Below are 15,919 nucleotides of genomic sequence, written 5' to 3'. Positions count from 1 at the left end.
CATAAAGCAGAAGTGAAATCTTCAATAGTTTCCCACATGACAATTTTTGTGGAAACATTCACTATTTTTTAAGGAATTCTACATTTTCACAATCCTGCAACCGCATCCTGTTCTTAGAAGGAAATAGATAGTTGCTTGTGAAAGGGAAGTTCTGCTATGAGGGCATCTTCTGCTTCGGCAGCAGCCACGTATATAAGAGTTGGCTGGGACAGCAGAGACCAGCCTACAGGGAGAGGAGAGGTTGGAGGTTGGAGGCTGAAGCTTCCCTGCCCTGCAAAGAATCTGCTGGCATTTTTGTGCAGGTACAACGTTTACCCTGAATTCTGTCTGTCTGTGTGTGTGTTTTCAGGAAGAGAAGTGTGTTTCCTCTAGCAAATAAGGCAAAATTCTTACCTCAGGCATTTTCTGAAAAATCATACGGAAGACACACCTTAATGAATTTGTAATATATAATGCCAGGAGTCCTTCTGGCTCTAATCAGAAGTGACAGATTTTACTGTCAGAAATAAGGAAAAAGGTCTGACTCGCTTTTTTTTCCCTGTGCTTTATAGTATGAGCGGGATGCAGTTCTATGCAGCAGACCAGCCCTCCTTGACAAAGGTAAGATGCTCAGCCACCTTCTTCTGATCATACAAGGTTCCTAGGACACTTGGAAGTTACTTCATCAGCATTTACCTGCAACTGCAAACTCGGGCATCTGCAAGCCATCTGGTGCTCCAACAAGTATCTGGAGCTCAGCCGAGGCTTCTTAGCCTGCTGGACCAGCCAGGCCTTTTTTCCAACCTCTTCCTCTTCCTGGAGTATGGGGAAGATGAAAGTGCCCAAAGCCTAAATTCACGTAGCTCAGGTGAATCTGGCTTGGGACGGTGTGGCCGCAGAGGGCAGGACTGGACTTGGCATCTTTGTAACTTGATTGACCACCTTTCACAGTCCAGACGTCAGAGCCCCCCGTGGTCAAAATCATGATCACTTGCCCAAAAAAAAAAATGTGATGCGGACTTCACTAATGGCATCCTATTTCTTGTGGCCACTTCGGCCATCATGTCTCATTGCTCAAAGCCACAAACCATCACAATCAGAATCTAACTTTCTGGAAGTATGAATGTGCAGCATGCAGAATTTGGGTTGCCAGGCTTCAGCCGAAGGATATGCAGAAGCAATCTTTTTGTTTTTACCTGCCACTGTATTTACTGTCCGTGAACAGGTACCTTAATGTTTCTGACTACACATTCTCTGTGTGTGTGTGTGTGTGTGTGTGTTGTGTGTGTGTAAATCTTTGGGTTAGATATAAACCACTGGGCTTGCAAAAAGGTATCTGCATTTTTCCTTCCCGGGATATGGGGTTGAAGGAGGTTGGACAGGAAAGAACTTTGCTCCTGCAGTTTGCACATCTTTTAAGGGACCAAAATCTTATAAAACATCTTCAGCTCATTTCTCTTTTGCCACAGAATGCCTTCCAAGCCTGCGAGATGGATGTACAGGTAGCAGTTACCAAGAATGACCCTGTGAGGAGCTTCCGGAAAGCTGTGGTGATCGTCATTGCGATTGAGAAGATGAGGAATTCTCCCACGTTGTTCACTGATGAGGATCTGATGGACGTTCTAAGCACAGTCTTAGGTAGACCTTGCACCACCAAATGGCTATTTTATGTTTTGTGACCGTGGGAAATCCCCTCCAGCAGAGGAAGGCAGAGAGTGTTATTTCTCATACCAAGCAAGCAGCGGTGCAAACACCAGCTATGTGGTACAGGCTTATTTCCCCATCATCTAGGCAGTGCTGAAGGAGCCAAATTTGAAGTACAGAAGTTCATGATGGCTTCGTCCTGTACTCATACACCAAAGAGCAGCAATCCATGGAAAATACAGTTCTGTGTATAGTTATCAAGGACTGTTCCATTGACTTAGTGGCAGTTACCTTTGACCACATAGATTCAACTTGTAAAACAAGGGAATATTAAGAAAAAGTCTCTGACAGCTAAATGTTTACGGTTTTGTTTTAGCAATCTTTGGAGGCAGGTAGAAAAATTATCTATCTTGCAGAGAAATATTACCATTTAAACCACAAGAGTGAATTAGGAGCTTTTTTCAAACTGTCCTCTCCATTACCACACTGTCAGTTCTAGGCTAGAAGCAGCAACGTTTAGGCTACTTTGGAGGGTGAGCAGAAACTACAAAACACATTTGGCTGAACTTGTGGGTCACAGAACAAAAAAAGGGTGATTCAATGGGTGCAACATCAACAAAGAGGCAGTTGCCTTAAAGGGGGTCCAAATAAGGCTGAAGTCTAAATCAGATTTTTTTTTTTTGTTCAGAACCAGTCAGATTTGACCACTATGGATGCACAGAAGCCACTAATTCCATCTATCAGTTCTCAAACCACATTGTCTGCAACATCCAAGATGCTGATCAGAAGTCTCTCATCTTGCAAGAGCCTCCACAGCTGGTGGCCATGCATCTTCAGGGCCCCAACATCAATTGTGCAGGTGAAGCCAAGTTGCTACCCCTCCCTTGCCAGGCCAAATCATAGGGTGGGCCCAACCCTACACATTCCATCTTGAGAGCCCTTTCTGTGTTAAGCCAAACAGAAAATGATATTTTGATTTTCACCACTAATTTTGTTTCCCCATATTTTTCAGTGAAGTTAAAAATGTCTGTGTATCGTCCAAAAGTCGAGGCTGGAACTCAAAAGATCCCTGTTGCATTGAACATCAAGGGCAAGAAACTCTATCTATCTTGCGTACTGAAAGGGGGGCAGCCAGTGCTCCAGCTGGAGGTCAGTCATCGTGGTCCTCTCTTCTCTGCTGTTATTCAGAAGTGCGGCAAAGGGGGGAGCTGTGCAGCCCAATCCTGGGATGCCTTTTTATGTTTTAGCAATGACCATATTGCAGAGTGCTGAGCAGGAATTCCTACTCAAAAAGCTGGAGGGGGTCCAGGGCTTGATGTTTCACAGAATCTGACTGGATGGAGCCTTGGAGTCCAAATTGCTGCAAAACTTAAGAATTCATTTTAAAGTCTGTGCCTGAAGACATTCCATGAAGGAGAGATCACAACCTTCCAGATCAGGAGATTCTCCTAATATTCAAATGGAGGCTGTCTTTCTGTGGGTGGTTATTAGAGGCCTTTTGCTTTTTGGGTGAGAGCCCTTCTAGGTATTCTAGTATTCTAGGTATTCAGTACACCAACAAAACTGAAGCCTACAGCAGGATGAGCCTAGCTTTGACATGGGTTCTATATCCAATCAGCCTTAACCTGACAAGTATGGATGGTGTCCATTCCCAGCTCTTACCTGTTTCTCTGAATAATTGTGGTGTATTTGAAGCCCTTCCCCCCCCCCCCGCCGCCAAAAAAAAGTGGCTGTCAATGAAGCTTGAGGGAGATGCTGGCTGAGTATCTGTCTCAACAAGATGCCAGAGCAGAGCAGAGTCCTGGCCATGCCCAGCACTGCAAGTAATATCGAGCTTGGTTCTGACAGTAATGAGCCATGGCACTCGGGACGGAAGGCTTCGGAAAGGCTTCAGGCAGAAGGTGGGGCTGTGCCAAGAAGGGTGCAGGGAAGGGAACAAATCCTATGACTTTGGTTGTTGAAAGTCAATTCAGCCTGAGTGGCTTCTGTCTGTTGGATTCCTCCAAGGTGACGTATCTTTCTTTGCAGGACACATATCTTAGAAGGGATGGATGTTTAGGGATCCAGGACTGAAAGGCAACTCGGAAAAGCCTTGGGCAGTAAAGCAAGCCTGCTAGCCCAAGGCTTTTCCAAGCCTTGGTTTAGCCTGTATGTAGATCATCCATGACTCCCATACTGCATTCCAATAATTATTCACATTTTCCTTCTGCAGGAGGCCGACATCCAGGGGGACCTCGACAAATCTCAGCTGGGCCGGTTCCTCTTCTACAGAATTGACACTGAAAAGCACACAAGGTTTGAATCAGCCGCTTTCCCGAAATGGTTTATCTGTACCTCCACGCAGCCTGAGGAGGCAGTTGCCCTGACTCACCAGCCCGGGGGCCCTCTGGTCATTGTGGATTACACCCTCTCCAGCTAGTGACCAGAGCCTGCTGGGCTCCGGTTCCAGCCTGCACAGGCATTTCCGTCTCTTTGCTATGTAAAGAAGCAGAAGTTTGCAGCCCAAAGGAAAGAGTGGTCAGAGGATGATCCAGCCTAAGCTTTATCGTTGGGGAGGAGGAAGGAGTCTCGGAGTCTTTGAACCAGAGAGAATGGAAAAGGGGGGGCAGGGTATATTTAATATATATATTTATTTATAATTTAATAAATATTTTGCCGGTTTATACCAGACATATGATGATAAATTAAGTTTTATATTGAATGCCTTTATTAATAATTTAATAAATAATTTATGCCAGATGTTCTTGATTACGTTGAATAAATGGCTTAATTTGTAACTCTTTCTTTCTGCTTGGCGATGGGCCTTGCTCCAAATTAAGGGCAAGGGGGCCCAAGCTCACCGGGCAGGTGGGGGCCGAAACAGGGGCCTCCCAGCAGCGGCAGCTTGGGGGGAGCTTGGCGCGCCCCCCACCGCCACGGGTCTCCCCGCCCAGCTCCTTCGACCTCCAGCCCGGCGGGGGGGGGCTCCCTGTTCTCCGCCCACAAAGCTGCACCCTGCTTGACCCGAGGCTGTCCCTTCGGAACAGCCAATGACTGGGCGGGGGGCACTGCTAAATGTCCCTGCCCCCCGCGGGAAGGGCGCCGAGAAGCTGGACCCGGCGCCGAGGCACCCGGGGGCAGCTCCGCGACAGAAGGGCGGGGAGGGGCTCTTCCACGGCCTGAACCAAAGAAGGGCGAGCCTGGCCTCGCCCCGCCGCCGCCGCTGCGGGAGGGCAGGAAAAAGCCCCCAGCCCGAGAAGGACCGGCTCCCCCCGCTTGGAGGCCTCCCCAGCAGATGCCAACGCCGAGCAGCCCCCACTGGAAGGGGACAGGCGGCTGCGGGTGGCGCTCATGCGTCTTGGCTGCCTCCTCAGCCCTCATGCAGATACCACTCGGCCGCCTGCCCGACACTGCGGTCGGGGCGAGCGTCCCTTCCTCCCGCCGCCCCCCTCTTCTTGGCCGGCCCCTTGCCTGGTTCCTGGGGAGATGGAACGGGCGCCTCCGCCCTGGGCGCCGTGCCCGCCGTGCCCCTCGCAACCGCAGGCGTCTAGGGAGCTGCCCTGGGCCGGCTCAAGGCGAGGCAGGTGGGTGGCCAGAACCCCGGGGGAGCCCGCCTCAGCCCCCCCGAGTCGCTTCGGGCCAGCGGCTTCTGCTCTCTCAAAACAGCTCCTGAATTATGATTACCGCAGCAAGACTTCTTTATGCACAATTTTGGAAAACCCAGACACTACCAACAATACAAGAATGGTTGCTAAAACTGATGGAAATGGCAGAAAATGATAAACTGACTTGTTTATTAAAAGAAAAATCAAATAATTATTACCTTAAGGAATGGAAACCATTGATGGACTATTTGCAAAATGCAGGCGAGGCGAAGCTTACATGGGGATTTGAAAATTAGATTATAAATGTAATGGGATATGTTTTGACAAAGAATTATTCCTACTTAATGCATTAAAAACTAGCACCTATGACACTCTTATTATTCTTAAGACCAGAGATAGATTGGAAGCTATCTATTTTTTCATGTCTTTCTTCTTTTCCTTTACTTTATCTCACGTTTTCTTTTCCTTTTCCTTATAATTTGTATTTTTCATTTTCTTTTTCATGTCTAACTTTTAACTTTGTAATTTTAAAATCTCAATAAAATATTTTTTTAAAAAAAGAAACAGCTCCTGAATTAAGACAGGCTGTGAATCGGATGCCGCACCTCGGAGCGACTCTTCCTCCGCTGAAGAGAGAGAAGTCTCCTTGTCATTTGGGGCTCGGAAGGCACCGGGCACTCCTCCGTCCCTCCTTGAATCCCATCCGCCGCTAAGATTTGGGTTGCCCAGTCTAGGGCAGGGCTCCTATACGAGTGGAATTCGATTTAACAATGACTTCTTAATTAAGTTTGACCTCTCATTCTAGAGGCCACTCAAGTGGAGCTTGCGAGGAAAACTGTGTCTTGTGTCCTGAGTGCAGCTTTCCACTCAGAAGGAAGCCTCAGAAAGGCAGAGCTGAACGGCTAGTGAAGAACTCTCTACTATTCGTTTCAATAGTTTTTCTTCCGTAAGAAAGGTCTTCTAAACCCTAGATTACTGGCGGGCAGTCCTAAGTGGAGGGAACCAGGAAGGGAGAGAGACTGCTCGAAATGGACTTTTAAGGAAACCATTCCAGCTGTTGTATGAGAGAGCCGCCAAATTGTGCCCTGCAGCCAAGCTCAGAGAGAGGCTGTTTCTCTCTGGCCGCCTGTGAAATGTATGGATAGGATCTGAAATGATGACCAGGACAACCCCCGGGACTCATTCTGGACTGTGGGCTCTGGTGGATGGGACAGGGTGCTCTGCCCTCTGTAGATCCACGCTCTTCTTGGCTCCCTCAGGTGGCTGAGGGATGCCATGTAGCTGGGTCTGGGAGGTTCACATACTTGTGGGAGATTTTACTGGGGGCGGGGGGGATGCTTAAAAAGCCAAAATTCTTGATTCAAAATCTTTGAAGCACATGCAATCCCAGCGTATGCTGCTTGGTCTCAGATCAAATACAGCAACAGAAGACCTGCTTAGGCTCCCAAGTCCCTGCCTTCTGCCTAATGAAGAGAAGAAGAGGACATCGGCCTCATTCCTGACTCTGTTTCTCCCCGCCGCTCTGCTGCTGAGCCCTGACCCTGTGGCCAACAGAAGGGACAACCAAGAAGAATTAAACTGCTTGCTTGGGCACAGAAAGAGCCTCGCCTCATTCCCAGTACAGGCTGTCCACCATTTCTGAGTCCAGGCATGGATGATGTTCCCCTCCACCCACTCGCAGCCCACACTGCAAAAATGCTGTTTTCTGTCATGAACTCTTCTGGACAGTTGGTCTCCTGCATTTTATTTCAGACCAGCAAAATCCCCAGCTCTGGTGACTGCTGCTTCATGCGGGGCTGATGTGTTCTCAGCGGTCAGCTGCTTCCTTTATCTTTTTCTTCCGGTTGATCAAACGGTGGCCCATAAAGATGGTGGAATCCCAGAACGTCTCCTGGCCACCATGTTTCACCACCTCCTCTGTTCCACCCTTGCATCTCCCTTTTAGTTTACACCCAGGCTGGATGAGGCAGACTCCACTCTTTCCCACCCCAGGTCCGCTGTACCATGATAGTTCCCTTTGACTGGTCCCGTTTTCCAGGAGGAGGGTGCAGCTCTCTGTTGTCTGCCTTTTGCAGCAAGCCAGCCAGACGCAAAGCTCTTAGCCCTGACACAGGGGTCCTTGTAACAAGGGGTGCTGCTGCTCGGAACCCCGAGAAGCTGAGGGATCAAAATCATGGCTGCGGACTGTGGGTGCGCTGTCATCTTCCGAAGCCCTTTCTCAGGAGGTTGCATGGCTGAGACTGGTTGGCAGAGCGGGAGCTGGTCTCAGCACATGTGTTTGCTCTGTAAACTTTATAGCTGGGGTCAGGTTAGGCAGGCAGAAAGCCCTCTCCCCAATTGCACTTTCCCAGGGAAAATAAAAAGTCGTCTCAACCGAAAAACACTTAGAGGCCAAGGGCTACTGATTCAGAAGCACTGGGAAGCAAGGGCATCTGAAAACCCGGTTTTATGACCCCTGTCATAACAAAAACATTCTTAGACCCTTTTGTTCCACTCAAAAAGGCCACTGTATTCTCCCCCATTGCTTCACTGTTCTGACTTCATTAGCACACCCATGCTGTAACCCCATTAAATATTTGCTGTATTTTAAATGTGTATTGCAGTTTGCATCAAACTGTATAGAAGGGCTGTGTCCTTGTCTCGTGCCTCTGGTGGTGCAATAGGCCAATTTATGCCTCAGTGGGATTGTGTGCTGGTCTCTGGTCCTAAATAAACTCCTGGAAATTTGGCTACCAAGTTAAATTATGGAAGTGTTCTTGATGTTCCCCTTCATGGATCTTGATGTTCAGGCTGCCTCTTATTTGGCCATATTTGGGTTATGCAAATGAAGATTAAATTTTCCTCAGTGTAGCTGAACCCGCAGGAACTGATGTTTTTAATGGCATGCAACTGATCAAGAAGAGAAGAAGTATGTCACAGTCAATATTGCACACCAAGAAACAAAAAAGTAGACTTAAGGCTCCCTCTTTTATTGGTGCAAAACCAGCGCATGGATAAGAGAGGTCAGCTCATCTTCCAGAACAGCTGGGAGGAGGAGGAGGAAGAGGAGGAGGAGGAGGAGGAGGAGGAGGAGGAAATGGCCCTACTCTTCTGACGTGGGCAAAGCCCCTATTGTAGCCTGGCTCTGGACTGTGTCCCCCTTCCTCAAGAGGCCCTACCCTGAAAGCCCCAGACTGAACCCGTGGCTATTCCGTGCTCTGGGCAAGTAAACTCCTTCAACTTGGTTTTTGCTTATGGCCTTTCTACACACATTGCTGCAGGAAACGGCAGGAAGTGTAGAGCTGCTGTCTCACTCCACGCTCGCCACAGGCTGACATGATTAGGAAGGCACTTGTGGGGACTGACATCTGGCCTACAGATCAGGGTGGGTGGATTACTTGCTGTTCAGAATTTCTCGGGTCAGCAGCAAATGGATATTCTTGAAGTACCAGCTTTTCCTTACAGTGAGTTTATGCTCTGCCTCACAAAAGTGGCTTTCAACTTGCAGAGCTCTTTTGGGAGCTCTGGTTGTCTTCTCTGTAAGTCATGTCAGCTTAAAATCCCAGTTCCCTATTTGGCCTCCAGGCACTCCTCTGGGAAAGTGAGCCCATTCTGGGGGTGCTGAGGCACAAGGTGACTTAGAATTAGGGTGAGGCTCTGTGAGCCTTTTGGCTGCGTAGGAAGCGTTTCTGAGCTGAGATGTGCTGCTTGAAGGATTGCACGCCGTGGTCCCAGCTCCTTCAAGATGCCTGGCAGAAGCTCCCCAGAGCAATGATGGAGCAGGCTGAGAACAGCCAACGTTACTTCACTTTAGTCTGGATTCCCGAGTTCAGCCAGAAAGGGTTGATCAGGCCAGGAGTTTCTGCTCAACAGCCTGCAGGGAAGACATTGCGCAGGGATAATATGCAGATTATTTCCCTATTCCCAGCTTGCAAAAGGCATCTGTAGAGATTTCTGAGGCAGTGCAAAACAGCGGCTGGAAGAGGCTGGTGCATCTAGGGCTGGTCATTGGATGGAGTCTGTCTTGGTGTCTAAACTGACTAGAGAGGCACCTCTTCTATGCAAAACACAGGAACAGCAGTTATCAGGAACTCTTCCTGTAAGGCATGCTGGTGAGCAATTCCTGCTTTCTGCTGGGAAGCCAAGATGATGTCTCTAAATCAGGGGCTCCGCAGGACAAGCTTGGGCGAGGAGGGGTGGCTGAAGTTTCATTTCAGAGACCTTTCAGCTATCAGTGCAAGTCAGGTTCCACGTCTGTCCCATTTAGACTTTCCTTGAGGTCCTGAGTGGGGTGGAAGCAAAGGGTGGGATGATTTAGTTGGTGCCAGCCTCCCACCCTGGGTTCCTGGAAAATGCTTGGATGCTTCTATAGGGACCAGCATGGCCTGCCAGGTGGCCCGAGCCTTGCTTTTGATTTGACAATGGTTAATTCAACAGTCACCTAACTACTAATTGACAGTATTTATTTATTTATTATTTTTACCAGTTTTTCTAACCCACCCCAATCCCAGAGGACTTCTAAATTCAGACTCTTCCTTGAAAAGAATTGTAATCTCAGCTGATTCTGCCAGTCCTGTCTCTCGGAAGAGAGCTGCATGGCATCAATCCTCCAGAGTCCCAGTAGGGTAGGCTGAGCAACTTCCTGGCAAGTTCGACAAAAAGATCTTATCCCTTGGTCATTGTGTCCCCAAACTGGAGTGTGGGAACACATTACGGGAAATCCACTGGAGTAGAGCCTGGGACTACTGAAATGTGCTGTACATGGGGCTGCCCTTGAAGACCACTTTAACTGGTCCAGAATGCAACACCTGGTTGTTGGCTGTCATACACGAACATGAGCCTGTGACACCAGTACTCTGGGCGTTGCACAGGCATCTCAGTGTCATTTTTAACCTTTAAAGGTTGGGCACTGAGATCCTCGCAGAACTGGCTTCTCCAGCCAATTCTGACCCACTTGACTTATGCACCCAGTAGAATCTGCTACAGGTTTCCCACCTCTGCATAATGAGGGGGGCAGAAGCACATAGGTGCTGCTTTTCTGTTGGTGCAACTGCCCTTTGGATGAACAGAGTGCTTTGCAAATGGTTTTTCCACTGAAAATCTTCAGTGGGGAAAGGGGCAGTAGCTGGTAGGGAAACTCTGCTCTTCAGCCACGGAAGGAAAGCCTGTCTCACCCCTTGCAGGATCTGGATACCCCAAAGGACTTGCGCATGTAGTTCTGCATCCCAGGAGACACAGCGCCAGAGCGGAAGCAGGCGGGCTTAGGAGGCGGGTGGGAAGAGACAGAATGGGGGCTAAGAGAATGGTTTGCTTCAGAGGGTTAAAATAACAAAGAGTGTTCAGTTTTAGCTTCTTCTGGAGCCTGTGTCAGTACCCTCAAAAAAAGAGCCCAACCTCACCTGAAAGCCCACTTTGGAATAGACTGTAGGATCACAAAGTTTCAGTGTATCTAGAAATATGTCCCCGTGAGAGGCTGTTGTGGCTTTTCTTGTGCAGCAGTTAAGATACTTTCTGCAGAATCCTAGAATGTTAATTGTTTAAATTTCCCATAGCTGAAATGGTTGAGAAAGGCCAGCCTCAGCACATGAGGCCACGTGTGCGTTTCAAGCCTGCCCCGAAGGTCTCTCTCATCCCAGCTTTGCTCTGTAGTTGGTCTCCCTGAGTCCTGATCTGGAGCCCTGACTAGGCCAGCGGCAAAGAGCGTGGATCTGCTCCCAGCCAGGAGAGGAGAGGCACAGAGCCCCACAGCCTCTTCCAGCGGGATGGAGCAGAGTCACCGTCAAGGGATGCAGGACGGGCAAAAGCAGGAGCCCTCAACCCAGCGGAAGGAAGGAAGGAAGGAAGGAAGGAAGGAAGGAAGGAAGGAAGGAAGGAAGGAAGGAAGGGAGGGAGGGAGGGAGGGAGGGAGGGAGGAGGGAAGGAAGGAAGGAAGGAAGGAAGGAAGGAAGGAAGGAAGGAAGGAAGGAAGGAAGGAAGGAAGGAAGGAAGGAAGGAAGGAAGGAAGGAAGGAAGGAAGGAAGGAAGGAAGACAGGCCCAGTGACTCTGGCCTGGGTCTACTCACCTGCTGCCGGCACTGGTGCATCCGCTGCCCCGAAAGAAAGCCCCTCTCAGTGGTCTCCACCTTGATGTGCTCCACCGTTGATTCATGGGGCATCTGACAGGGAATAGATCAGTGTGAAATGGAGAGTGGAAAGCTGCCCTCAGGGGCTACCCAGCAGAAGCGCCAAAGGCCCTTCCTGAGGGGTGGCAAAAAGGGATGTCCTCTAGATCAGGAGTCGGAGCCCCTGCACCCCGTCTCCTCTCCCTGTTCGGAAGCGCCCCAAGAAGCTCCACCCAGACCATTCCCTTCCTCTAGATTCTGCCTACGTACCAGGGCTGCTGGTGCCCGGAAAAGGTAGCTGAAAGGATAATAGAGGAAGTTCACAAAGGAAGCAGCATAGAGGTCTGCATAGCGCATCAGCTGGTTGGCAAAGAGGGTCTGATGGGAGCCACAGCGGAAGAGACTTCCCATCTTCCCGTAAGACATGTCCATGTCACGGGTGACTTTCTGCAAGAGAAAAGTTGCCGCTTAGCCAGCTCTCGAGATCACGCAAGAGACACCCTGTTTCCTGCTACCAACTGCTCATTGCAGACCTGTGGCTGGCAGTTGCTGGAGTCCCATACGGCCCAAGAGGAACACGAAAGTCACATACATAATAAATAAATAATGGCAGTATGGGTGAACCCATCTGAGCGATTGCGAGTTTTCTCGGCTGCTATTTTTATGTTATTTTTGTTGTTTTTTACTCATTTATTTATTTGTTTTTCAAATTTGTCATTGCCCATCTCACTGTGGGGTGACTCTAGGTGGTTTACAGTAAAAACAGAATAAACATTAATTAAAATAGATAAATATTAATTAATTAAATATGCTAAAAAACAAAACTTCCTTTATGATACTTCCAAGAGGCAGATGTTAATTAGGTATTAATGAACTCAGGGAGCATCATCAAGGCGCCAGCCATCCCCAGGGTCGATCATATCTTTCCTCACCCCACACCAGTTGGCAGAGTCAAGTCTTCAATTCCCTCCAAAAAATTGGGAGGGTAGGAGCCCACCTGACCTCTGGGGGGAGAATATTCCATAGGGTAGGGGCAACGGCAGAGAAGGCTCTCCTCCTAGGACCCGCCAGTCGACATTCTCTCACTGACGGGACCCGCAACATGCCCTGTCTGCCAGACCAGGTGGGACGGGTGGATGTAATGGGGGTGAGATTATTTTGTTTTAATTGTGAGCCACCCAGAGTCATGTACAGTATATGAGATGGATGCCCTACTGTATTAAATCAATAAATCTGTGTATTTATGAACATTTTGGATAAAGAAATCCATTCCTACAACTTCCCACATTATCATGCCTTCTACAAATTATACGCATTGTTGGGGTGGAGGAGGGGAGTGTAGTCACATTGGTCAATGTTACTTGTAAGGTTTTCCTTGATTATAAATACATTCTCATATCACCAAAATGTTTACGTGGAAGTTTGATTCTTAATGCATGCCATGAATGCTTGGGCTGCACTTCCATATACTCTGGACTGGTGGATAGAGGCCACAAGATTTTAAAGACTTTTTTTCTTCCAAGGGAAAGGAAAAAGATTTGTCCTGAGATGGGAAAATACAGCCTCAGGCCATACGTCCCTCCTTTTCTGATTTTGGAAAGAATGTATCTTTTGCATCCCAAATCTGCCTGCTGATCGAAAGAGCTGGAACTGGTGTTCCTCTCCTGTCGATTTCCATGGGAGGGGGAATACTTGTCAGGGGAGGGGGCTCAACAAATATAAGTCTTCCTTCCCCTCTTTGCCTGCCAGGTCTACGCTGGTGGCGATGCCATTTTTATAGCCATTCCAAACAAGGCTTTTGAAGTTCCTCACAAATGCAAGTGCAGACTTTTGGCAAGCTCCTGCTTGGCACAAACACAATGAATAGTTGTTGATTTCTGCAGAGTCGGGTTTTTGGAGACAATCATAACAAGAACTACTGCTTTTTCTCTACTGAGAGAGAAACGCAAAGTGTTCATAGCCACTTTTTCCTAAACAGCTGTTATTTTGTTCAGTATTGTGTACATAGCTTTATATATTTATCTACTGGAATTGTGGCTATTGTAATTTTGGGGTTCGGCTGGAAAAATATGAATACAAACTAACAGCAGGAACTGATTCAGTGGACAGAAGAATATGGATCCTTACTGCTAATGCAGGGTTCTAGAGTCTCTAAACAAATAAATGGAGTATGAGAACGAACAGGAAGAAAGAGAAGTTTGATGGAAGAAAACAAATACAATTTAGTAGGCATTGGCTGTCACCTCAAATACTGTTATGGTGCCTCACTGTGGTGGGGGGGCAGGATGGGTGTTCCTGGGAGGGATAAGCAAAGAACACAGAGAACACTGGAAGGGTCCACCAAGAGCATATATTCCCAGCAGGGTCACGCAAGGCACAAAGGTCATCCCAGCTGCCCAGCTAAAGCAAGCAGGCGCTTATATTGGGCAGCAGTGACATAAGAAGATGCCAGAGACAGATGATCACTTTAGCAACAACGACAAAAGAATCAATTCATATTGCTCAGGAGGAGTCAATGGCAAACCAAGAATAACTCATGGATAGACAAGGTGAAGTGATGGGCCCCTCAAGTTGGATGATACTCAACATGCTATTGAGGAAAAGCTGAGGATCTTTCAGAATACTACTGGTGTTTATAACATGGCTAGATAAAAGCTTTTGGGATGTCTAGTTCCTGAAGCTGCATCCAAAGCTGCAAAGACAGAATTACAGTGGGAACATGGAACTTAAGAAGCATGAACATGAAAAAGATGAACACTGTGAAAGATGAAATGAATTGACTATACAAGGTCACGTTCAACTGAAACTTGACAGAACGTTTAAGCAAGATCTGCTTGTGATTGGAGACTGTAATGCCAGGGAGACTTCCGGTGTGTCAGATTCAGCCAGCACGGCACAGCATGGTGAAGGCACCGCTCAGCTTCGCCTAAGTCAATTTCACCGCCTGGGCGCTAGCCGAGGAAAAGGGGAAGTGAAACCGTGAGCTGATGACGGACAGGGGGCGGCGCTTCACTCAACCTGCAAGCGGGTACTTTGTATCAGCACCGGCTGCCCTCAAGCGCTGCAGACAAAGGGGAGCGCAGAGGCTCGGAAGCAAAGCAATCAGCGAGCGATCGGGAACTCCTGGCTTTGCGCACAAACAGGCAACCCCAACAAAGGTAACAACAGCACAACCCATAGACGGCAATCAGAAAGACAAAAGCACCGGACTGAATCTGCCATTTGGGCGAGGGGGGATTACTGCAGGTAATCAGTAACCGAGCAACGGGGCAAAGTGCGGGAATGGGGTAGCTATAAAATACATTGTAAGATTTGCCAAGCCAACCCTGGCTTTGTCTGTACTTACTTACGTTACACTTGAGTAAACTTCTCTGCTGAACACACATGTCATGAGAGTTTCTCTGAGACGAACAGGGTAAACCTTACACGGTGAGGACAAGGCGAACGGACATCCCTGAACAGTGGGGACAACATTATGGCTGAATCGGCAGCTGGATGTTGGATCTGAGCCACCAAAATCTCTCTGGAGAAAGGAGTGATCGTGAGATTGCCCATATGCACTCCAAACAGCTGCTACTCATGAGTAGACAGCAGGAACCAATGTTTCTGCAGTCGCTTGTGTGTCGAGCATCTGAGAGTCGAGGGATTTCATCAGGCTCATTTCAGACAAGCGTAATGTAGCCTCCAGGGACTTTAAGTTCGACCAATCCTCATTTCTTAACCACTTTTGGAATTACTCTTTTACTGTTTTTTAAATACTGAGAACCTTCAGAATGGCAAGTTTCACAGTATTCACTGGGTGAACCTCTTTCAATCCATAGTGAAAGGATTTTTAAATACAAATTTAAAGACTCAGAAAAAAAATACTTTTGGAGTAAACAGCAAAAAGGTGATTTAGAGTGTTGATTTTGGAAAGTTATAAACAGACTAAGAGTCCAGATAGATGTGAAATAAGATTTTAAAATTAATTATATAAATCCTTCTCGTGGGAAGCTGCTGATGTTTTTAACTCTAAAAATAGAAACATGATAAGATGGGACTTTGAAGTTTGGACACTAGGGGGAACCAGAAGGGACTAAAGATTGCATTTAAAGGAGAACCACCTTAAATTACTTGCCAAGAATGGAACAAAATATTTTAACACCAAATGTATTTAAGGATAGTTGGGAACAATGGTATATGTGTGTGTATGTGTATTTTTTCTGTGTGTGTGTGTGTGTGTATGTGTGTATGCTATATATGTGTGTCTTAGTTTTATCTGTATAATTTTAGTCTCTAATGAAATTATTATTAAAAGGATACTATGATGCCAAAGTTGGAAATAGTAAGGAAGATAACAGAATTGGAGTGTACGGCCAAAGAAACAGAAATGAAGCAGGACAATGACATCCATTTCTGCCAATACAATGATTTCTTCATTGCTAAAACATCAAGCAAAATTATGCCGACGGTATATACATGGTCATCACCAGATGGAGTATGCAGAAATCAAATTGACTATATCACTAATACAAAGAGATGGAAGAGTTTAGTTAAAACGGTAAAGAAATGGCCAGGGGCTGATTGTGGAGCAGACCCCAAACTGATGGAATAGCCACAGAAATAGGGCAAGCAACAGAAAAAGAAACTGCA

At 47.5% G+C, this 15,919-nt stretch overlaps 2 protein-coding genes across 7 annotated transcripts in view; one reads left to right on the top strand and one right to left on the bottom strand.

Moving 5' to 3' along the window:
• Positions 1-211: 211 nt before the first annotated feature.
• Positions 212-4,425, top strand: IL1B (interleukin 1 beta). Of its 2 annotated transcripts, XM_007441718.3 has the most exons (6): positions 212-302; positions 552-600; positions 1,449-1,617; positions 2,312-2,482; positions 2,636-2,772; positions 3,836-4,425. In XM_007441718.3, exons 2-6 carry the CDS (start codon positions 553-555, stop codon positions 4,040-4,042), a joined length of 732 nt encoding a protein of 243 aa, XP_007441780.1. In that variant the 5' UTR covers positions 212-302; position 552; the 3' UTR covers positions 4,043-4,425. The 2 variants fall into 2 exon arrangements, with proteins under 2 accessions (XP_007441780.1, XP_088008018.1); XM_088151892.1 differs by lacking the exons at positions 212-302; positions 552-600 and having other exon boundaries at positions 1,274-1,617.
• A 224-nt stretch (positions 4,426-4,649) lies between these two features.
• The window catches only part of LOC103054699 (cytosolic purine 5'-nucleotidase-like), a 53,961-nt gene continuing 42,691 nt past the window's right edge, over positions 4,650-15,919 (bottom strand). For 2 of the 5 annotated variants that reach the window (XM_088152133.1, XM_088152137.1), the window contains exons 16-18: positions 11,558-11,734; positions 11,249-11,341; positions 4,677-9,468 (exon numbers count right to left, since the gene is read on the bottom strand). In XM_088152133.1, coding sequence (XP_088008259.1) covers positions 9,418-9,468; positions 11,249-11,341; positions 11,558-11,734 — 321 coding nt within the window. In that variant the 3' untranslated portion in view covers positions 4,677-9,417. Of the gene's footprint in view, positions 9,469-11,248; positions 11,342-11,557; positions 11,735-15,919 lie in introns of all 5 variants that reach the window. The other 3 variants (XM_088152135.1, XM_088152134.1, XM_088152136.1) reach the window with 3 other exon arrangements.

The sequence above is a fragment of the Python bivittatus genome, unplaced genomic scaffold (genome assembly GCF_059951505.1).
Source record: "Python bivittatus isolate LINGU-HERP-01145 unplaced genomic scaffold, Pbiv_v1 ctg000680_np1212, whole genome shotgun sequence".
NCBI classification, from domain to species: domain Eukaryota; kingdom Metazoa; phylum Chordata; class Lepidosauria; order Squamata; family Pythonidae; genus Python; species Python bivittatus.
Note: the sequence above shows the minus strand (reverse complement) of the source record. Positions and strands in the feature narration are given on the sequence as shown.

What these genes read in the sequence shown, in the direction of transcription:
- IL1B (XM_088151892.1), top strand. Translation starts at nt 1,338, where the DNA reads ATGGGGTTGAAGGAGGTTGGACAGGAAAGAACTTTGCTCCTGCAGTTT. An exon ending in CGTTCTAAGCACAGTCTTAG is followed by an intron (nt 1,618 to 2,311) that starts GTAGACCTTGCA and finishes TTTTTTGTTCAG; the next exon opens with AACCAGTCAGATTTGACCAC. An exon ending in CCCCAACATCAATTGTGCAG is followed by an intron (nt 2,483 to 2,635) that starts GTGAAGCCAAGT and finishes CATATTTTTCAG; the next exon opens with TGAAGTTAAAAATGTCTGTG.